The sequence below is a fragment of the Lepeophtheirus salmonis genome, chromosome 2 (assembly GCF_016086655.4).
Source record: "Lepeophtheirus salmonis chromosome 2, UVic_Lsal_1.4, whole genome shotgun sequence".
Lineage (NCBI taxonomy): Eukaryota > Metazoa > Arthropoda > Copepoda > Siphonostomatoida > Caligidae > Lepeophtheirus > Lepeophtheirus salmonis.
Window position 1 is genome coordinate 16,162,355 of NC_052132.2, and position 24,148 is coordinate 16,186,502.

The 24,148-nt window shown below is 33.7% G+C and overlaps 2 protein-coding genes across 2 annotated transcripts; one reads left to right on the forward strand and one right to left on the reverse strand.

The window, feature by feature from the left end:
* The first annotated feature begins 1,063 nt into the window (after positions 1 to 1,063).
* Positions 1,064 to 2,437, forward strand: LOC121132157 (methenyltetrahydrofolate synthase domain-containing protein). Its single transcript, XM_040727570.2, has 2 exons — positions 1,064 to 1,502; positions 1,561 to 2,437. The coding sequence occupies exons 1-2, from the start codon at positions 1,155 to 1,157 to the stop codon at positions 2,203 to 2,205; spliced, it is 993 nt and encodes a 330-aa protein (XP_040583504.1). The 5' UTR covers positions 1,064 to 1,154; the 3' UTR covers positions 2,206 to 2,437.
* A 6,454-nt stretch (positions 2,438 to 8,891) lies between these two features.
* On the reverse strand, positions 8,892 to 9,359 carry LOC121113856 (uncharacterized). Its single transcript, XM_040707723.1, has one exon. The coding sequence runs from the start codon at positions 9,357 to 9,359 to the stop codon at positions 8,892 to 8,894; it is 468 nt and encodes a 155-aa protein (XP_040563657.1).
* Positions 9,360 to 24,148: the final 14,789 nt, after the last annotated feature.

The following is a 24,148-nucleotide window of genomic DNA, read 5'->3' on the forward strand; positions in this document are numbered from 1 at the left end:
GGATATTAGATCCACCGAAGGAGGTACAAATAGGCGAGATCCCTTGAACATAAAGTTGGACAGAGGATCAGAAGTCGTGTGGATTGCATATTCGTTATCCAAACGGGAAAATATGAATTCTTGGGAATCTGGAAGAATAGGTCGATACGACCTAATGAATCCGAATTCTTCGTACGAAATATTCATCGTAGATTACTGAAACCAACCCGGAGACTCCAACTCATTGAAATAAAAGAACATTGATGGAGTTGTTAGATGAGAACGTTCTCCAGAAGACGAATGTCCTACTCTTTATTAGCGGAAGTAGGAATTTTTACTGTCCCAAAATAAAAAGAACAAACTTCCAATAAACCTTGATAATGCACCATTTTTATTAAGGCTTCATAGGTACATTAAATACTTCTTGAAAGTAATATGTATTAAAAATGTTTTGATTTGTATACATTTTTTTGATTTGGATCGATTATGGACAAGAAAAGAAGAATATTTAGTGATCATATCTTATTTTTTCAATTCTAAACGTTAATTATTTGCATATATGAATATTATATCCTCAAAAGCAGGAGCGGGTTGGGACATCAAAATTGTACAGTCACGTGACAACCATGTATAGTAAAAACTTGTTTTTCGAACCAAGGGCCCAATCTATTTTAAGACACCTAAATTATTTTACTCCAGAACTGAAAAAGCAATGTAGGGAGTTTAGATGAATAAGCTGCCTTCTATTGCAGCGTGTTAAATAGCTAAAGTTCCGTTCAACAACTGATTATAAACTATTAATAAATATCTAATTTTATGTTCAATGTATGTACATGATCTTCTTTTTTTTGTAGCTGTTGCTCGCCCCTTTAAATCGGCAGACACTTTGGAAGTTACTACTTTATATTTTCATTCACTCCCGATGTTATATTAATATATTATATAAGTGAAACACATTGAATTAACAGATTGAATAAGCCAGGGAGTGCTCTTGAACAAGCCACCTCCAATTTCTCTATAACAATTTGCGCGCGTGTATCGTCACAATATATGAAGCTAGACGTGCATGCGTTTTATCTGTTGAACAGTTTTGGCTAATGTAGGTTCTCGTTCTATACACAGTCACACATCTGCATCAGTTCCTTAAGTTTTTGATATTATTTATATTTTGAACCATGGTTAAAGGTGGAAACAACATTACTATTCAAGAAAAAAAATTAAAGGAACCCAAATCTCCTTCGTCTCGTTCAAAGTCACGCAAAAGAAGTGTAAGAAAATTCAGGAGACCTCCTGAGGAAACATCTCAAAAGAATGTCACTTCCTCAAGAAAAAGTACAGGTAGTGTGAAAGAGCTTCACGAGCCCAATTCAAAAGAATCTATGAAAAACTGGACTCGAGAGTGGATATGGAATTCCTTGGAAAATGATGATTCCTCCTTGTGCCTGTTTCCTCGACCCGTCTTTGGGAAAGTTCCTCACTTTTTAAATACACTGGACGCAGCAAGGTTATTGACAGGTCTAAGGGTAAATATGGAGAGGCTTTGATTTTGTACATGTGCTAATATTTGTGTATTTTACAAAGGAATTCAAAAATGCTAATGTAATTAGAGTTGGATCTTCCATGTGTCTCATGCCTTTGAGAGAGTTAGTCCTACGGAAAAAGAAGTTATTATATTCCAATGTTAGGGACCATCTCAATAGGGATTATCTATATTGTATAAAGTCGAAAGATTTGAAGAGCAATAAGGATTTTGAAATCGCTAAAACAAAAAGAGGGTTGTTCATATATGGAAAACCCTTGAAAATTGGTTTAAAGAATTCTATAGAAAAAATTAACATGTTTGTTGTTGGATCTGTTGCTGTCTGTAGGAATGGTGTACGGTTAGGAGATGGGAAAGGCTTAGTGGATCTTGATTGGGGCATGTTGTATGATGTTGGAGTGGTAGATAATAACACCATAGTCGTCACATTGGTAACTGATGATCAAATTGTTCGTGATGACCTTTTGCCCAGCTGGGTTCGAAATGAACGAGACTTGACAGTTGATATTATAGTCACACCAACCAAAGTATTGCACGTTGATCAGAAACTAAAAAAACCCTGTTGTGGGATACTGCCAAGCCTGCTAACAGACGAAATAAAAGAAACTTTTCCGAGTTTAAGAATTTATGATTCTGATTTTACAACGTTTATCGCTTCCAGGGGATCTCTCAAGGCTTTGACCTAAATCCACGATGTTTTTAATCTTGTAAACAAGACTCCGAGATCATCCTAGTACCCCATGATCTCTTCGACACTCACTTGGGAGTATTTATATTTTAATGGAGCAGTCGATACAAAGAGTGATGATATCATTGTTCAAAAAAAAATAATTCATGAATATAATTTAATAAATAAACATTTTTAAGCAAAATACTATCATTGTAAATTGAATTAAAATATATAATCTCATATATCAAGTATTAAGTATCATTTTTTGGCCAAATGGACCTTTGGTGAAATGTTCGATTGGAAAATTGACCTTCGTTCAAAAGTCCGTTCGGCGAAATATCATTCGTTAAAAAAACCTTTTGTTCACTTGTACTAGAACTAATAGGTATATAGTATATATTGGCAATTTCATTTTTAAGAAATTGTGGCTAACGTTACACAGATACAAATCTATATATACGCATTTAATAAAATATTACTAAGTAATATTAGAATATAAAGCAGTATCAAATAAAATACTATGCAAGATTTTAATATTATGAAATAAAGATTAATGAATAAGTCTTATGACAGCAACTTGCACTTAATACATGTGTGTGCGTCTAAAACTGAACACTCCTTTAAATTTTACGCCATGTACATATTCGTGATTTCATTGAGTTGAAACCGGTTTATACTCCAGCAAAATCTAAAAAGCAACAGTGAAACAACAGCTGATAATATGGAGAGACGTCGAGTCGCAATTTTGGAACTTTCTGCGTGGGGAAAACTCCAACTGAAATTGCCAAGGTTCTGAACTGCAGCCGCACCACCGTTTACAGCGTGGTAGCCAAAGAGACTCCTGAGGCAACCACAAGATCTAAGTCCAGGCCTCGAAGGTCGGACGAAATGGTTGCTGCCGTGAAAAGTTCTGTCGAGGACAAGAGAGGGAAGCTCACCGTCATCGACCTCTCCAGGGAATTCAACGTCAGCAGAAGGACTATGGACCGGCTATTTAAGAAAGATCTTGGCCTTAAGGTCTACAAGAGAGCCCCTCGTCAAGCTCTCAAGCCTGTAGACAAGGAAAAACGTCTCGCAAGGTCGAAGATTCTTCTCAACAAGCTTAAGAAAAAGCCAGTCGATGTCGTCGTTTTGTTCAGTGATGGGACGCCCTTCAGCCGAGGCGAGATGGTGGCCAACGACACAGGATTTTATCAGGCGGAGTCTCTCGGTGCCAGAGATGATGTCGTGGTGCATGTGGGTAAGGAACGGCACTTTGGCAACCTCCAGGTCCTGGCAGTTGTTGCGTCCGACGGTTAGAATTGGAATCTCATCTTCTTGGAGGGCCAAGAGAGGCTTAACTCCGAGACGTACTACCAATACTTGAAGGACAAAGTGTTCCCTTGGGCCAGGGCTACTTCTGGGGACAGGTGATCGTGGCAGCAGGATAGTTCCAGCTACCACACTAGCAACTTTACCCAATAGTTCCTTCAGATAGAGACTCCAGCCTTCTTCGATCAGAATTCTTAGCCGCCTCACTCGCCTGATTGTTCGCCGCTTGACTTCGCCGTGTTTGGGCGTTTAAAGGGGATGCTGTCGGGAGTCCAATACAAGTCCAAGGACCAGCTGAAGTCTGCCCTCAAGAATGCCTGAGCCAACCTCGACCAGAGCTTCATCGCCAAGTCATGGAGCAAGTTCTGGTCCAGGCTGGAGTTGGCAGTGGAGAACATGGGCGGCCATATTGAATAGACATGTGTCTAAAACTCTCATCTTTCATGTTAAATAAAGTAATTCGTCGACCACTTTAAAAATTACAAAATTATTTAACTATTTCAGAGTGTTCAGTTTTAGACGCGCACAAATGTATTTCGCCCAAACATGCTCATATTTTTTAATTATGCTTGTTGCATATGATTCATGCAACCTCCATCTTTCTTTGTCGTTCAAAAACTATTTTCGAAAACGAGTTTATGAGCTTCTAACGACGACATCAGGAACCCAACCAACCCATCATTTCTCTTCAAACGGAAGAGAAGAGCATTAGAGCCTTTACCAAACCCTAAGTCTCCACTACACGATCAAGCGATAAAAGGAGACTTGAGTGTAGATGATAGGTCCAGGAGGGATTGCCCGAGGTCCACAAGGATACACAAGTTGACCGAGCCAACAAACTCGAAGATCAACCATAAAAAGAAGCCCTCCACAAAAACGATGGCTCATGAGACTGGTTGTCTCGATAAACCATGCGTAGGGTGGTCAGTGTGGACCTGAGGATTTAAAGTCTGTAAAGCAGCAGCTTCTCAGCGAGGCCACAATGGGTAAGAAGCTGGCCCAGGAGAAGGTGCTTCTGATTTTTTTCAATTCTTGTACGCTCGTTTCAATCACTAGGGCTGACGAGGAGATCTTAACCGTAGAGCTGGCTTACAACACGGCAACAATCGAGGGCTGAGTCGGATCATTGAAGACTTTCCCCAGCATGATTAGAGTCAAAAATTTGTCCTCGGTGATGCTCTGGGCGGGTGTTACCTCCTGCAGGATACAGACGCCTTTTATCTTCATCCCTGGGGGTTTGAAGAGGTCAATCAACGAGTCTATCTGGACATTTTAATTTCCAAGTATTTTCTTGGATCCAAGAACATCACTGTGAAGGGGCTGGCTGCTTTAAATAGAACAAAGAACCTTCACATACTGCAAAGTCTGTGCAAGAGTATTGTCAAACCACTGTCGAGCACTTTAGGATGAATTTTTATATTTCTAAATAATGTACATTGTACTTATATAAGTGTTGTTTTTTTTTCATTCAGGAATATGTAATTTAATTAATTGAATAGAAAAAGTACAAAATGCAAAAACCCATAAATTCAAATAAATTGACACAAAAATATCTATTAATAGACTTATAAATGAACCTACTGGATATGGGTCATTTCACACAAAATATTATTTAAAAAAATAGGATGAAATTTTGCATAAATTTTAATTCTGATAAGGGAAGAAATTACTAAATGGAGTTGTACTGATGAATGTCAAAATGGGACCAACAAAAAATGAATTAAAATCTTTATGTCTATTAAAAATGTATCTCTCAATTGCCTAGTTTTATTATGTATTAGACCCTAAAATTACGTCGTTATACAATCATATTTCATAGTGTTGGATAACAGTTGACTATTACAATGGAAAGAATCCATCTTTTCTCATCCCTCATCCCTAATCGATAAAAAAAAGTAATAGCAATTGTAAAAATCTAACCAATTTTACGGGATTTTTAGAACATATTACTATGATTTAATTCAAATATCACTGTTTATCATTGCCTCCAAATAGTATTCCAGACAACGTTATTTTTTTATTATAATACAGCCATTTCTTGGAGTTAATTCAAGATCAATTGTTGATTTTTTTATTTTATATGCTAAATTATCAACTTTAAGTCCTCAAAATGACGTCTCCTTCAATTATGGTGCAATTTATGACTTGAGTGAAAATCCTCAATACGTAAACATTAATGTTCTGTAATTTCTCCGTCTGTCCTAGATATGGTCCATGAAGTTCATTTATTTAGTGTAAATGTCCTTCCCTAGGAGATGCAGAGAATTGGAGCTACACACTTTGAGTTCAATTGAATAGTTTCTCACAATTCTGTTATCCGCGTATCCAATGCACTTCATGTAAGTTAGAACAATTTTAATCCATCTGCCGGGTAGTCCATTGAAACTTAATTCTTTTGTTTACAAAACAAAACAAACCCAAGTTCCTAACCTTAGGTACAAGTCGAGAAAATTACACTTGAATATGCTCGATGAATTTCCACTTGCTCACTCCAAGCCATTGGGCGGCTCCAAGAAGAACGTCTACGTCGTCAGCAAGTTCAAAACGTTGACGAGAAATAAAGGATCCGTCAAAAAAGCCAAATTGTACCTAGAGGAATGAAAGAAAAAAGCCCACGCCAATCCCCTCAAGTCTATGAGGGTCCATTCAAGAGATATCGGGGTTTCGCCCCAGACTGTCGAAAGAGCTTTATAAAAAGCGGGTTGAAAGAGCCTTGTGAAGGTGGAGAGGCCGCTTTTGACACCAACAAGGGGGAAAAAACATCCCCTCCATTACAAGAATCTATTGAATGATTTTTGTACGAGTCTTTTGTGTTCTTTTGGAAATCTTTTTTAACACTTTTGGCTCTTCTAAAGCCATGATGCCAGCCGCCTTGGGTGCATGTGGAGGGGAAGACCTGCAGTGTCTTTTATCCAAACACTGAGGTCCTAAAAGCCACTGTCAGTCAGCACTGGAACATAATGACAGAAGACAAACCAGCGTTGTGGTATTTTGATCTACAACACCTAGTAAAATTACTGATATATTTTGTCCTCGATATGGAGCGAATTTCCATAGAGCTATCCTTGACAAGATTATTTTTGCCGATGAGAATGTCTTCTTTTTTGAAAAAAAGTAAACACAATTTCCATGATGGGTAATAAAATTCATTATGGGACGAACATATTCGACGACAACGAGTGGCTTCTTCAAAATATATATTCCATAAAAGTTCCTAAAGGGTTGCCCTTAATTGATAGATATACATATGTAATAATAAAATTATGTCGTTACTTTTAAAATCAGTCCTGATTCTATTATATTTTGATACTTTGTAACTCCATGTCTTTACCTTGATTATTCTCAATTTAAAATGACGTCATGCATTCAATTTAAAACGAATACGCAATATTTGTTTATTAATCCCGGTACATATCAGTGTAAACGAATCTCTCGGCATTACGATCGTTTTCTACTTTTCAATCCATTCATAATATCCAGGCGTCAATGGATGAGCTTCTTCAAGTCTCCTATTAGGACAAAGCTGTATTTGAGTCCACCTCTTCCAATTACAAATCGAGTCTTATATTTGATGGTTCCTAGTCCTATTACTAACGAGTTCAAGTCATGTCCGAGTGACTCAAAAATGACTCAAGTCTCAGCTCGCGTACTTTCTTTGTATAAAGTTATGTTCCATATTTATTTAATGAGTATTATTTAAAAAATAGGTCAAACCTTTTTTAAACCTTTTAAGAGACTGTGTCAATATTTAATAAAATGAATTACTTTTACAAGTAATAATTTTGTCTATTTCTAAAGTCTTTTTTTTATAACAAAAAAAAAGATATTTTTTATTTTTTCAAAGGGCCCTCTACATTTATTTATTTTGAAAGATCCAAAATTTAAAATTCCAATGTTTTTTAGTTGGCCAATCAAAAAGTTTTTGATCTAACACAGAAAACGCCCAAATACAAGACGTTGAACATTTTTAAAATGTTAAAATATAAATTTCAGAAAAGATTAATCTTCTTTGCAATTTATTAATTACAAATTTGAATAATGATTTTGGATAGAAATTAATGTAATTGTTAATATGTTGTAATAGCCGTTCAAGTGAGTTGATATAAATGTTTTTTGTGAAAATGGAAAAAGTCGAGTATCAAGTTGGACTTAAATATTGGTTGTCCAAAATGGCTGAAACAGCTAGTCACATCTGTTGACAGTTATTCAAAAAAGTTTCAGCTATTTGTCACCTTTCCCATAAACATTGAAATCAACTCACTGAAACGACTGTTACACAACAAATGCACGTCCAAAATATCTGAAACGTTTGTGAACCCCTTCCAAAAGATGCTAGATAGATGTGACGAGCTTTAACTTACGAATGCTGTCATCCTCAAGTTGAGTTCACAAGCTTTTCAGATCATTTTTGTAGTTATTTTACAATTATATGCCTTTAAAATGTTGAGACCCTTTGGGAAATATATGTACGCTTATTATTTTTCAATTTATTTTTAATTTATTTCCAGGGTTTTATATTTTATTGTTTATTATATCACATTCCCATAGATTTCCTCACTGAGATTAATTCGGTTCAAGTAATAAAATAAATGTGCAAAAAACAAAAACAAAAAAAAAACAGATACCCTTCTCTGTTAGAGTAGAGAATTATTTTTTTGCAATTTTTTTACATGAATCGTATGTAAATAGGTAATAAATAACTATTAGTTTACACATATGTATACAGAATAATAACTTCTAAACAAATGGATCTATGTAAACATAAATATGTACGGGATACAGAACTATCCAACTTATATTTTTGTAATAAATGTGTTCTGTATATATTATTACTTAGGAGTATCAATAAATAGGGTTGTAAATCCTAAGCTTTTTTTTTATTGTTGGCAAGCTAAACAGTATTATTTTTATGTTCGAAAGCTGTTCTTTAGGAGGGAACGTGTACTTATAAAGTGTAAATACGAGTGCTTATCCACAGAATGACCAAGAGTAACATTGATAATTTATTAGAGCTAAAGTCTTGGATGGAATTGAGGATTAACATCGGAGTAACTTCAGAATATGTCCTTGCTTTAGTGGAACGTTTGCTCATTTCCTTCCTCTATAGCTAATCACCACTAAACTAATGTTATAACAGCTAAGCTACTCTCCTTTCAAACATTTTTGATAGGGCCAGGTTAACCATGATAATCGAACAATAATTGATGTAAATTCGAATTCGGAGTGAATGCTAGAGAGTAACACTGATTGATGATTTGTTTGGGGGTTACTTTACATAATGAGATGTTATCTACTTCCGAATCATCCCTCAGTCAAACGTGATCGACGAATTTATATTTGTACACTCCAAGCAGTTGGAAGATAAAAGGGCCCATTAGAGATCTGGAGGGCCTATGGAAGGACCTTGTCCTTCAAAATCTCCAAGTAGGCCTCTGATTTAAGTCGGAAACCAGTTTTGAACCAAATTAGATCCATTTTTGCCCCATTTGATGCAATGGCACCAAACATCATCACAGATGCTGGATGTTTGACTGTGGGGATTGTCCGAAGCTCCTTAACCATGTCCCTGTTGACATTGAAGGCCACCACACGGTCACTTGACCTGTTGAACACTGGATCAACAGTGAAATTCTTTTCATCTGAAAAAATGATGATGCGACTAGCCGGGGCATGCTTGATATCATTCAGCATGACTTTGCAACGTTTTAGGCGCTTATCACGTTGAAGTTGAGACAATAAAGGCCTCTCAATCATCCTTAGAGATCGGCCACCAACTTCTTTTACAGCCCTGGAAATGGTGGCCTTATGAACATTCATGTCTTCAGCCACCTTTGTCATGGAAGTCTTTGGGTTGGCCATGAAGGCCTCCTTCACCTCATCCACATTGATTTTCCGTGGTCTGCCGGTCTGAACACCCTCCTTCAGATCTTTTCCCTCCTTGACAAGTTTCTTGACCTTGAACACAGTAGTCCTGGATAGTCCAGTGTCCTTGATTATCTCCTTGACAGACCTACCGGTGCGGAGGAGAGTGGCAATCATATGACGTTTGGCCTCACCATTCATCGTAAACGACTTTGTTTGATGCGAGTAAGAAAAACAAAAACAAAGCCAAAAGATTTACCGAGTTTTTTTATTTCCGGTCACGGAACCTCGAGATATAAGCGTTTAAAAATTAGACCGCGTATTTATGCAACTACCGATATAGAAAGACAGTCTTTCCATTGTGTTATATATTTCACTTTTTTCTTCTCTGTTAAGAAAAATCTTCTATGAATTGTTATAAGTAAATCAATCAATGTTAACAATTTTATTTAATATATAACTTGGGGTATGATTCAGACAAATTTATTGGTTCCGGCTTATTTATATTCAACTCTCAATGTATAGGAGAAAGACAGTATGAATAATCAGAATCAGAGTTTCCTTAATATCCCCATCAAGGGCCGTTGAAATTTGGGTTAGGTATGATCAATTAGCTGTTCACATCAAATCTCCGAAGACATCTACCCTGTGTCGATGACATCCTTCTGTTAGTTAGAGAATCTATCTAGAAGTATCTAAAAGACCTTTAGTATTCATTGTGTGCCTCATTTTAAATATTAATTTATTGTATCCAACATTCGTGAACATTTTGTAATCTCTAGCCTGAAACTTAGCAGTTGTTAGGAACTTTATATTGTTATTTTTTTTTTTTTGAGCCTGCGTCTGAGCCCAAATAAAATTTATTTATTACTATTAGCTATATCCAAAATGATTGATGTTACTATATAAATTGTAAAGAAGTGAGAGGCATACCTCCACTTGGCTCACAGGTGGAATGGAACCTCTAGTACAAATTACTTCTTGATTTGTGGAATTATTTAATAAGATGTTTTCAAATACATCTAAATATACATTACCAGTGTTTGGACTAGAACCCTAAATAGCCCTGCAAAAATCCCGAATGACCATATAGGTCTTCATAATGTAATGATATTTTTAGGCGAAATAGAATATATTGTTTGATAATTATTTATTCATGTGGCTCAGATAAGTAGGCAATATAATTATCCTCTTGGAAGACTGATCCTTGCATTCCGTACGAAGGAGTAGTAAATGTTTTTCAAGTATTAATGAGTTTAACAGCCCTAAATTAAATTAAATAAATAAGTTTGAAATTAGGTGAACGATGAACTTTAACGTGTTTTTTTTTTTTTTTTTTTTTTTTTTTTTTTTGGTACCTGATATGTCGATTTCCGAAGTAGAGTTCCTGAGTATGGGCGATATTTTTTTAAATAAATCTATCCGGAAATCCATATTTATATAGTTGCCAACTATAAATTTATGGAAGACCGTATCAATTACTTTCTCAAAGGTAAACCTAAGTGCTTTAAAGTATTCATTTTCCGAACAGTCAATGACATCTTGGATTGGGGGAGGAATATCTTTTAAGGAACTTTGATTTAATGAAACCTTTTTGGGCTGGGGAGATGAATTGCTGGAGGAATTTGACCATTCTATTATTTAAAACATCTGTAAGGATTTTGTAGAGGGTATTTAGAAGAGATATATGTCAGTAATTTTTTATTTCTTCTTCCGAACGATTTTTCTTTGGTATCAATCCTAGAGATTCGGTGCTGAATGATCTGAAACGAATCCCCTTTTAAATATATCTTCAGAGACAGTGTAAAAAACATGGGTTAGCCGTGTATTAAAAGATTCAGAACTCGAAGGGCAGACTTGAGGGCCAAGGGGACTTGTATTTTTTATTGTAGTTCCGAATAAAGTTAGTAATCTAAATTTGTGTAATTGGGTCGTCTATGCCCTTAAATTTATAACTAAATTGATTATCTATCTCTCGATATTTAGGTACCAAGGAGCGTTGTAAAGATGGTTTCCATTTTAAAGGATATTTATGAGTCGCCAAATGTAACAAAATTCGCACAGGGAGTCCGTAGGACACACAGGGGAGCCGTATAACTTGGAGTAAAAATTACAGGCTTCTTTAGCTATTTAATTGTGATCTTCAGTTATCCTCCCTGTTTGCATCGTTAGGGATGTCAATTTTTTCGTACGAAGGTCCTCAAAATATTTGAAAAAATACTTTCCTCGAATATTGAGGTCCATCAGGTTTTTTTTTATACATTATCAATAAACCCTTTCTTTTGTATGCAATAAACTTTCGAACTTGGAGAATGAACCTACAGTTCTGCTGTTCAATGATTCTATTTGGTCTAGAATGTTTTTCATATCTTTCTCCTTTTTTCTGGGCAAAAATTACTTTTGATGATTTTCAATGTTCTTTAAAGCGTCCCAAAATGTTATTTCCCCCAAATCCAGCTTCGATTTTATATTGTGTACTAATTTTAAAATTTCATTACGGATTTACTTTGATTCCAAAAAGATTTTTTTCAGCATTGTTGGACTTTTAACAGATGTTCAAATGGGATGATGGATTGCAATGTAAGAAATAAATGCCATAAATTGTTTTAGCAGGCTCGTTACATTCTGGGGTATGAAAATATAGTCTAGTCTTCCATGTATTTCATTACCAGATTTGGTTCTTCCATCATAGGTCATTTTTGGTGAGGCATTGTCAAACACTGGCACAGCAACGTTAAGATTCAGATCATAGATTACTTTTTCAAGATTTTTAGCATTTTATATCCAAGCACGTCTCTCCATAATTTTCTTGTAATGTTTAAGTATCCAGCTAAGATGCATTTGTTATTTTTTGTTACTATTGTTCTACTACTTCGGAAAACCAACAAGTTGAATCGTAATTTGGTTCATATATTGCGTAGGATGCCATTCTTTTCCAATGTTAATCTTCAATTCTACTCTGAATTCAACAAGGACTTACAATCATAAATCTGCAACAAATTTGTATTTTATGAGTACACGTAAATTTTCAATCCGTTTTTGTTTCTAAGAGCTGTATAACATAGGTCATGGACAGGGGGAGGGGCTTTTTTAGTTGGCAATCTAAACAAGCTTTTTTTTATTTTAGAGTAATAGGAAGTCCTTGTGCTCATAAAAAACAGAGAGTAATAGTGACGGTTATAAGCGTAAGTCCTTGGTGAATTCGGAGTAGAATTGAGGATCGATATCTGGGTAATTGATGCCTGTTTACTTGTAGAATACAATGTAGGATTTGTGCTGGTTTCTGGTGTGTGATTGTTCCTATTATTATGTATTCATAGTACCTTATATGTATTACAAACGAGTAAATGAATAGAGACTCATTCTTATATATACTATCAAAGTAACAAGTTGGGTTTTATTTTATAATCTTTAAGGATTATTTAGTGCTACGTATTTGTAATTATAATTATCAACCAGTTTCCTTCTTCTCTAAGGTGTTTTCAGCTGATCTAATACAACGTCATAGGAACTAAGCTGCTTACTTCCGAAAAATTCTTAAAATTGTCAGGATTATCTTCAATTTCCATATACTGGCAGTACATATTTTATGCATTACTACTGATAGGTTATATGTAGTAGAAAATGAAGTTCACCAAGGATATAATCAATCATCTGATCGTGAGTATGCGACACAATTCCCTCCTAAGGATCTTCAAAACAACCAAAAAAACAATCCACTACCTAGGGAGAGGGCCCACACATCCATTGAGAAATTGCAAAACATGATTGCAAGGTCCAATTATAAAAACATTAAACTTTATAAGAATATACCATACGCTCCTCTAAATGAATTTTCTTTTTATCATGCGTATTGTGAATATTTTTGTAATTAGATATTCATTTACTAATTTGTCAGTTGCTATTTTTTATTTTGGATTCTTGCCTCCCTTTTTTCGTTTTCTTTTAAAGATTGTTTTTATTTCTAATATGAAGTGTTGAATTTGTTATCCATATAACCCGAATCTAATGATAGGTTTATTCTTTTCCCTGGAGCACCCCTGGTTGCGGGAGGGGAGGGGGGAGGGGGAGAAAAATTCGATACTAGTGATAGATTGTTATATAAAATTGTAACCTATTATATTTATAATTGATATGGACCCATATCTAATGTTTTTATCTATGTTTATTAGTACGAGTATTAGTCAACTTTAGGTAATTATTAAATCAAATAAAGACTATTATATATATATATATATAAACTAATGATAGGTTATATGTAGAAGAAAAGAAAGTTTATCTCTTCAGGAATTAAAATAATGACAAATAGCTTAGGAAAAGAAAATTCATTCTGTAGGTTACAACTACAAAAAAAAGAATAATAATCAAAAAATGCAACCCATTAGGATCACTGGTAAACTTGTGCAGCCCAATGGAATAGTAAATCTAACTTCCCATTTTTAAATGATTTATTATGAAGAGTCGACCTCATTCTATAACCTTGTTTTTTAATTTTTGATTTATACACACACCATGAAATAATTTATTTTATTTCCCCTAAAGAAAATTCATGTCCTTTTTATAATCTTCATTTCTTGTTTCAGTCTCTACATATGTTCCAACCATATATATATATATATAGCATAGCCGTGGCTTTGCTCCAAAACCTTTTAATTGTTCCCATGAGTGTATTTATGTATACATTTTGAACAAAACTTCATTTTTTTTTCTATACTGTCGAAATACAATGTAAATATATTACCATAAGAGATGATGGTGCAGAAGGTGGGGGGGTGAAGGAATGAGGAAATGGGGAGAGAGAAAAAATGCTGAGATTTATGAGTTCCAAGATTCCAATACATTCATTCATAATATTAATGCTGTTGATTTATTAAAATGACTTGATGTGACATTTACAGATTATTTTTCATTTCATGTCTTTAAGATTATTTTTTTTTGGTTTCTCTTTTCAATGGTTCATCCAATTATTAAGAGGGGTGATACATGAATGGTATGTATATCATTCGTAGGGATAAAGAAACGTAGAGGAAAATAATAGTTTATTGATTAGAAAAGGAAAAAGGGTTCGTGTTTTCGTTTTCTTTTCGATATTTGTCACTCTTTGATGGATGTTGTGGATTCTGAAATAAAAATCAAAGTATTAATTGACAGGTAAACTCCAAATAGTGAAATGCAGTCAGGAATATCAAAATAAAATACTTAACTCTATACAGACCAAATTTTTTTTAGCACTTAAAAAAAAAATGGTTCTAAGATTAATTTGTTACAATAGGTTGGAGAAAAAGTAATTTTATGTTTTATTTCAATACTATATAAGAAGTGTTAAAATCATTTAATTTAAGTGAGGTATGCCCCATTCTGTTCAATAACATGTTGCTAACGAGAATCCAACTTCATAACACCCTTTTTGTAGCAACACCTGTCCCTAATGGCAAAAACTCGGACAGCCAATGGTCACAGGCCTCTATTGAGCGCAAATTTGTACCACCAAGCACGTTGGTCATAGACAGGAACAGGTAGTAGTAACTTGGTGTCAGGCCCAGAATGTAGGCTGGATGCATAGGAATTTCCCATCCGAGCTGATGGGGCTTCTAGTGCATTATTAAAGATTTATGTGCCTTGTTGTTATCTTTGTAAAGTCTTGTTTTTTCCTATTCACCAATACTGGCCGCTTCTGTTTGATATCCATCTTCAAACGGACGATTTATTTAAGGTAGAGGGCAAAATTGAACGTGGTTAAAAAATCACTTGAACCAGTGTGTACTCAACACGAACATAATGAGTATTGGCACCGTAGACAGTGCAAATTTTCTTGGTCGTTTTCGAAGCATTTTTGCCATTTCAGGTAGTAAAGATGTCAAATATGCTGAATTTCTGTCTTTGAGACCTACATACTCGACGCAGGATAAATCACTACTGAACAGGCCAAGCGCAATACTATCCAAAAAACGTTTGTAGTATATACTCATACCTTTAAAACACTTTATCGTATGATCTGATGTGACTAATAATCAACAGAATATACTTTGTTAAAAGAAAGAGTCGGGATATATGAAATTACTTTTTACCCAAACAAAGTAAATTTTAAAAAATCCAAAATTCATTCACTTTTTGTTAAAATGGAACATATGTGTACCAATTTATGCATAAATGATCAATACAACCTGTCTAAATGACTCATATATGGACCAATTAGAAGCGGAGGCTAAAAAAGTTAAATGTTTTAAAATAATTTTATAATTTTAATTTCCGATAGCTTACCTAAAAGTAAAGTGAATAGACAAATTAGTGGAGTAAGATAGACCTGAGCTCTTCCGCCATTCCTTCTAATGTAAACAATGATGCAAGGCTCTATCGAGGCAGTTTATTTTAAATGATTGAGTGAGGGATAACGAGAGTGTAAAATAATGCCATTCACTAGTTTGCTAAAAAAAAAATTAGCTTTGAAGAGCCCTGAGAAGGTAGGAAAGAAAATAAACACAATCATCCTCTGTGTCTATTGTAAAAACATTGCCAAGAATTACATCGGAGTCAATCGTAAACTCTAGTTTTAGTCCAGTAAGGAATTTTTATCATAACAATAATTATAACCTTCCAACCAAGTTTGTATAGTTAAGAATGTTGACAATATTAATCCATTATCTCACTTAGTTTTTATCAAGATTGAATGACTTACCAAATGTTCAAATTTGAAGAAAAGTATCCACTCCTAGATCATTTGTGTCATAAAATGGTACAACTCTCAATAAAGGTATGAGAAGAGTGAACGAAATGGATCCTTGATATTACAATATTAAACTGCCATGTCCTCTAAATATTGATCATATTATCTACTTAATTAAAAAAATAATTATTGCCAAGAATCCGATTCGATATTATGTAGGACGTTCAAGAAGAATTCCATCACCATCATCAATACCCTAAAGAAGACAACTCAAATTGTTGGAATGTATAATTGTGATGACTATTACCGAAGTTTGATTAAAAAATTATATCAAATTTTAAAATAAACACTTATGGTAATTTTATAGCATGTCTTCCTTAATTTGAAATATAATTTATACACATTTCCATTTTAATAAAATATATTGCGTATATTATAGGTAGTTTAATTATTTTAAGTGTATTTATTATGAAATGCATTGGACCTACAATTTCAATAGAGCATATTTTTCTTATGAAGAATTCTAGCATATTTTAAATATAATATTATGCATGTAACAATGAAAAATAATACAATTATATTTAATTTTTTAACATTAATTTTCATTTTATAATTGTTATATGTACTTTTAATTCATTTTTTGCCGATAAAGAAGGAGAAAAAGTATAGATTTATGGCAAGGCTTCAAGATTTTTGTCACGTGGATTTGTGGTTTTGGGATCCAAGCCTTGAGAGAATTTGCATTTCAACAGCATAAGAAAAATGGATTGACGATGGTAATTTGAAGTTGTGTTCAAAGTATATAGTTGAATCCCGTCCTGATGCTTCTAATTTTATGTCATACATTAACAAGATGCATGTTTCTGCAATGTCTCACTCCATATTGATAGCCATCCAAATCTTGTAAAATTTACAAATGATCTTGAATGTCACTAGACTCTTTCATGTTCTCCAAAGAATAGCAACACTATCTCCGAATTACTTCAAAAGTACCAAGTAAAGTAAAAAATGTTTTCTTAATTCTGATGATCGAAAAAGATTGATTACTTCGCGGAGCATTTCAATTAGGTCCCAATGGTATGGAGGAAACAGTGATGCAATCGATAAGGAAACAGTAATAACGGTATTCATTCACGGCATAGAAGACCTTCTTTTATAGTGAAACTTGTACGCACAACTAAAATAAGTAACAAAACAATAGCCCTTTTCAGGTTAAATAGTTTGATTATGTATTGTTGTGATAATCAATGGTGTGAAACAGTCCTTATACTGCAACATTAAGTCTATTCATAAATCTTTGCTCACAAGTCTAAGCATTTGAATCTTTCCATCGATTCCTCAAATTTCTTTGAAGGTAATTTAAGATATTTCGTTTTTTTTCAGAGTTATTAAATTTATCCTGTAAATCTTTGATCCATTGCTCAAATTCTGAAGCTTTAATTGTAGTTTCTTTGTCGACAATTACATCTGCAACGAAATCCCTCCCTCCATAAATATCTATTAATTTGTTTAAATTGCTTTCCCGTGATTTGTGCCTATTCTTGGACATATTTTGAAGTCATACAACTTACCTTTTTCGTATGACTTTCTCCAAATACGGATATACATTTAATGAAGTCTAAAACTGCAAGTTTGAGATTACTAGGCTCCATCAAATTACTTTACACTACCTTCTTAACTTGATCTTCTATCCCTAAAGAATTTCCTAGTCCATTGTGCATATATAAAAAAACTATTTCGTTTTTTATTTGCCAAAGTATATTTTTGAAAATCAAAACAATGCAGCAAATATTTCTTAATGTTAATGACCATTTTTCGATAATGTCTTCAGGAACTAATCGAATATTTTTCCTGATTAGCATTTTATACTTATTCAATGGATTAATAAAAACTAAAACTAAAATTGCTTTACCTTGTTCGGTTAACTGGCATGATCTTCTATCCCTGAACAATACAGGTTGAAGCAATCCACCTATTAAACCCACCTATCATCCTATTAAACTCATATAGTGTGCATATATAAAAAAACTAATGTCGTCTTCATCCTATCCACATATAAGTATTAAATTTTGCTTAATTTTTTCGAACTAGGTACTAAAATCATTAGCAGTTTAGACTTTTAATTCTCTATATATTTACAAACATTTAAAGCCATGTTGTTGTTTAATAATTGTATATAATCTGGAAATAAAAAAATATATACATGAGTGTAAATTTGTCTCGCTACAATTCTAAATTAATTATCTTCTCTAATATTGTACCCAAGTTTTTTACATCAGGTTCTAGAAGATTTGGAATGCTTCTGTTAGACATAGTTACCTTATGTAAGTATTTCATTTTGATATTCATGGCTCCATTTATCCGTAATTTAGGTATTATCCGAAAATCCCTGGACAGATATTTATTATAAAGTTATGTAGTTGCACTTTAGGGTGGTTTGTTTTTAGGTAGCTCACATCTAGTTCAATATTTGAAAGGACACAAAAGTTCTTTATTTCGCATTCATCAAAAATCGCTCGAATTTTCGCTCATTTCTGTAACTTTTTAAGAATTTTTTATGTTTATACCTCTTATGAGATAACATTAAAAAGATTGAGAGATAAAGAATACTTTTTCAATAATGGACAGTTGAAGTTATGTCTCAAGATTAGCTAGAATATTTTTTTTCCATGCTGTATCTGTGACTCTCTGCTGTGTCAGTTTATGATTTTGCCTCTCATGTAGCTGGTCACTCTAAGAAGATTCAGACATCAGATCCGTCACATCGCCAGGTCCTTCGTGTGTGGAAATACTCTCAAAAAATAAATCTTTATTTTTTGTAAAAGAATTTTGCCAAATGGAATACGATTTTTTTATATGTTATGCAGTAAATTGACTTAAGATCTCAAAATCTCACGCCAGCTTAGTTCAAAAACTTTAGAACTCTTTCTTCACGCTCTATAAAATTATCAGGCTTAACTGGATAATAATACACAAAACCTCGTAATTACATATCCTCTAAGACAGTGGGTCCCAAACTTTTTGTGCCCAAGGCACACCAAAAGACAAATAAAAATTTATTGAATGACCTATTTTGACTAAATAAATTATTTAGACTATTATAAACTATTACAAATAATGTATGTTTGTCATAAATTTTCACGACAAACACTTGCAATTGCAATATATTGAATTTAATTTCAATCATAAAGAGTTGTAAAATTCAAATACAGCTATATGATCAAAAGTGCAGCCACAAAATTAGTAAATGAGCTGGAGCATGCTCAGGATTCCTTAAGTGGACTAATGCCATGAATATGTCACATATGTTCAAACCCGTTTGAACGTTCGTATGTACTCATAAAAGATGGAGTATAATCCTGAAGATTTGTTGTGGAGATACAATTGCAAGTCCTTGTTGGACTTAGATCAAAATAGGGGATCGATATCAAAGTAATTCTAGCAAAAGTCCTTGTTTATATCCTTGTTTCCCCTTCCTCTCTTGTCACAACTGATTGTAGCTGATCTTATGAACGTCATGTGCATTATTCTTTTCCTCCAAAACATTCTTCAAATTGTTAGGGTTGCCATGTTGATTTTCGGCTTTTTATTTTATTTTAACATGCCCAATTCACACTCTATTTTCACCTTTGGATATGATAGACATTATTCTAACATATGAAAAACAATATTATCGTATTTTTTTAATAGCTATCTTATGGAGCAAAAAGAGATGCCTCAGGAATGGCTAAATGACAATGTGCCTCGTTTTGGGACTTCAAGACCTATCCCTCCAACTCTTTTGATCTTAATCCTTGTGATTATTATTGGTAGGGAAAGTTGGTGGGGAGGTCTGTCCAACCTACCATAACTGTGTGGATGCCCTGAAGGGGTCCATCGGATCCGTGGCCAGCTCCATAGATGCTGTAGATGTCTCACAGCCCGTTAAAGCTCTCCAATCCTCTATGGAGGCTATCCTTGAAGCAGGAGGAGGAGGTATTGAATACATATATTCAAAATTATCTCATGCTCATTTTTGGTAAAATAAAGTAACATCTCCAGAAACATTCATTATGGATCTTGGTGGCCTTAAACTTTGTCCAAATTGATCAGCAAGACCCTGTATAACTTGGTTATTTGTTGACGACCCTTATATCTACATTTAAAGCTGTGAAAGTGTTTCAGAAGAAATATTACCCATTAAGCTAATGATGAGGATGAAGAAATACCATTACTTTATTTAGAAAATATATTCTTATGTCCTACATAGTGTAGTTATGAGTGGAGAAGTATGTAGAACTCACTCTCAAATGGATTGTGAAAGAAGATTGAATATGTATGTAACATATGTGCATGTCTTTCAGCTTTTTATTATAACCTTACTTTCAACGTTGTTGAATCAATTTAGGGATACATTTTGCAAAAAAACTTTTTAAAGATTTTTTATTCGTCTAAAATTCTTATTTTTTACAAAAGGCTGAACTTTAAAGAATAAATAATCTTTCATAGGTTTGAAAAGAATTAAAGTTTTTTTTTGTTTTTTTTAATTTACCATTTTCTTCCCAAAAAATTAATTATCTGTGAATAACTATTGATTTTTGAATTTTTTTTCAGACAAAATTAGCATTAGTAATTTAGGTTTTTATTTAAAAAAAATCAAAAATCAAGCACCCTCCAAAATGTGGACACCCCTGGTAAGACCCTCGCTCCTTTGGACTACCAATTAAGTTGAGCGACGTCATCAAGGACCGAATTTTATCTGTTTTAGGATTAACATTCAGGACTGAGCTGAAGCGAAGCGAGATTTAACATGCCGTACAAACATCAGGCCTAAATAAGGACAATCACAACACTAGTTATCTCTAATTGTGCTTATGGGTAGTAAGTTGAGCATGTTAAAAAGAAACTGAAGATTAACATAAAATGCACATATTTTATATTGTTGTCATCTGTGAAGGATTTTGCTTATTTTACTTTAATCCGTGTTCTGATAAATGTTGATTGCTTTAATTACTATTATCTCCTTTTCAGCTGCTCAAGTGTTAGAGAATATATTTATAAGCAATATTTCATTTACTTACATCCACTGATATTACAATTAAGAAATGTAACTGCCCTTAAATATTGTGTCATAGACTACTATTAATTACATAATATGTAAATCCAAAATAATTATAGCTCTCATTTTTGTAGACGACTAATAATATACTTACTCTGCATTCACAAAACCTTTGTTACTACCCTTACAGGACGAGGAAGGGCCGGAACGTGACAAAAAAAAAAAAAAAAAACAATAAAGTCAAAAGAAAAGCGCTCTAAGCTCAAATGGCTCCAAGAAAACTTATAGAACTTCATCTCACCTGATCTTTCTCCTTCAAACTCGCTGGACATGATTATGATAGATTTTTTTTGTGGTGCTCAATCAAACAATAGATCAAAGTAACCCCTTGCAACAACAAAAAACAAACTTAACAGTCGGATAAAAAAGGAATTCCAGGATTTGCCAAGGTACCTAGTGGTGTAGGCCTGCTCGGGATTTCGGGCTCGTATAGAGACTTTAATAGAGGATGGAAGTGATTTGAGAATAGAATCAATTACAATCCATCAAGCATACAGAATCTGGTTGTATTTTTTGAATTTGATGACTGGTTCGAGAGAAAATTACATTTTAAAAAATTCCCTTGAGTGGCACATATAGCTTGCACACCTTGTACAATGTATATATGAATTTTTAAAAATAAGTGGGATTTTCAATATTTTTGTATGTTGAGGCACCATAAATAAAAATTTGAAAACACAAATTATATGTCAAAATATGAGGGACATAAAAGGTGCGCCTAATAATTTGGCTAAGGATTGTAAAAGAGAGAGAAAAGAAAACTTTGATTTGTTTATTTCATACAAATTTTATCACACAAAATTAGCCACTTATATTTTTGTAAATGTTCCACTTGGTTTTTGACAACTCTCTTGAGGAAATAAACCTACATACTCATATGCGTAGGTACATGTTTTGGATACACTTAATTTGTATTCAAAAAGTTTCTTGCTCAAGAAAATATATGTACATGATTGTTGTTTTTTCCCTTTGTTTATTGTGTCTTTCATCAAGTTCTTCTTGGTAGAATCATGCCATTGTTGTTATTCTCCTAAAAAATAGTTTATGATGTTAATAAACAAGAAAAACAACTTATGGTTATGAAGAGAAGTCCTCAATTCTCTTAGCAATGCAGTGTGCCTTCGATTTTGACAAAAAGCTACTAGTACCACACATATGGACAAGAGGGTGGCTCTTATCGTCTACTTATTTTTATTATGATTCTCTCAGCCTCTTCATGGATAATCATAGCAAAAATATATTCCGGTGGCAAAAATTGAAGTATTTGCACAACGGTCAGAGGTAGTGTTGAGTCAATCCTTATTTATTTGGTCCAGTCCAGTCTTAGGACCGGTTTTATTGGTCCTTGGGAGCGGTCCTTACCGGCAGTCCTTGGATTTTTTTATAGAATATCGATGTGTTGGGGGGGGGGTGTATTTAATAAAAGATCCGACTTGTATGAATTTTGGTAAACAAAAAAATAATTAACTAGCATTATAAATATTAAAGAAAATATGATATGGATAAAAATGTACGAATATTGAAAATTAGTAACAAAAATCCGATTAGTCATTATTTATAACTTATGTTAAATATCTTAACAATATTTGATGACTAAACCTAAAGGAACTTTATTCTATGAGTTTTGAAGGACAGAAGTATTAGGGATTCAAGAAGACTATCGGTTATTTTAGTTCTTAGATGAGTTTTTATAAGCTTCAATTTACTAAATGGTCTTTTGTCCTTTACAACACTGTTATTGGTATTGTCAGGACGAGATGATCAGACAATTTCATAAATGGTAATATAGATTTCCTCTCTTGGCCACACCTTTCAAACTCGTATGTTCCTCTTAAGAAAAGCTATATGGAGAACAAAGTTGTAAAGTCAGATTGAAGAGAATATTAATCTATATTAATCTCCTTTGGAAAGAATTTAAGAACGTTGTCGATATTTTCAACTGATGGAACAGCGAGAAATGGCTTTAGAATTGATAAAAATGGGTTCAACTAGTGTTGGGTTTCGGTCTGGAAATCCTAGACCGGTCTGAGACCGTTATATTTTGTGTTAGACCAAACTAATTTGTTCCAACAAAAGCTCGGTCTGGACTGGTCTCATATAAACATTCAGACTAGATCGGTCCAAAGGAAAAAATCGGTTGAGTTCGGTCCCAAAAAGATCGATCTATACCAATTTTACGTATAACTTGTTTATAACACAACATCATATGTTTTTTCAAGTACAATGACGTTATACGAAGTTTAAACAGATATTGCTCTGATTAATTTTGATCCTGCCGTCTCTTATATGTATAAAGTATTTGTTCTAGAATTTATTCTTTACTTTTGAAATTTTTGAAGAAAATGAATGACAGTTGATCCAGAAAAAAAAATGGTCTTGCATAATATATGAGGCCGAACAAAATCGGTTCATAAATTAGGACCAGAACAACAAATTGTTCTTAAAGTGATACCGTATCAAAATCGGACTAAAAAGTGAGACCAAAACAAATAAAACAAATCGGTCCACAGTCTGAGAACGTGGTCTGGACCGAAAAATTGGTTCAAATCGTTCTACAAAATATCACTGAAGACCAAACTGAAAAAAAAATTCGGTGCTCTACTGATTCTTACTACTAGTTTCAACACATCAAGACTATTCTTTAAATTGTCGCAGTATTTCACAATAAGGGCGTTCAAAAATTCAATAAATTCTTTCCCGTACAATTGTGTCATTGATAAATTTAATGTGATATCATTGTTTCTATCAAATCATAGAGGTTGTTTTCTACATCCATGTTTTTTTTTAAATTCAGCTTCAGGATCATGAACACCGATTTTCTTCAAAAACATTATACCTCCTACAATTTCCTCCTTCATAGCCTTGGTTTCATCTCTTATCATTGACAAGTTTTAGACTGTTGATTTTATTACATAAGTTGTATCAATGGTGTTAAGTTCCTCCATTTGTACGTTTTCAGTCATCTGGTGTGTCCTCTGCATAATATTTTCTATGAAAATCTGTGAAATAATGAAGTCGACACAC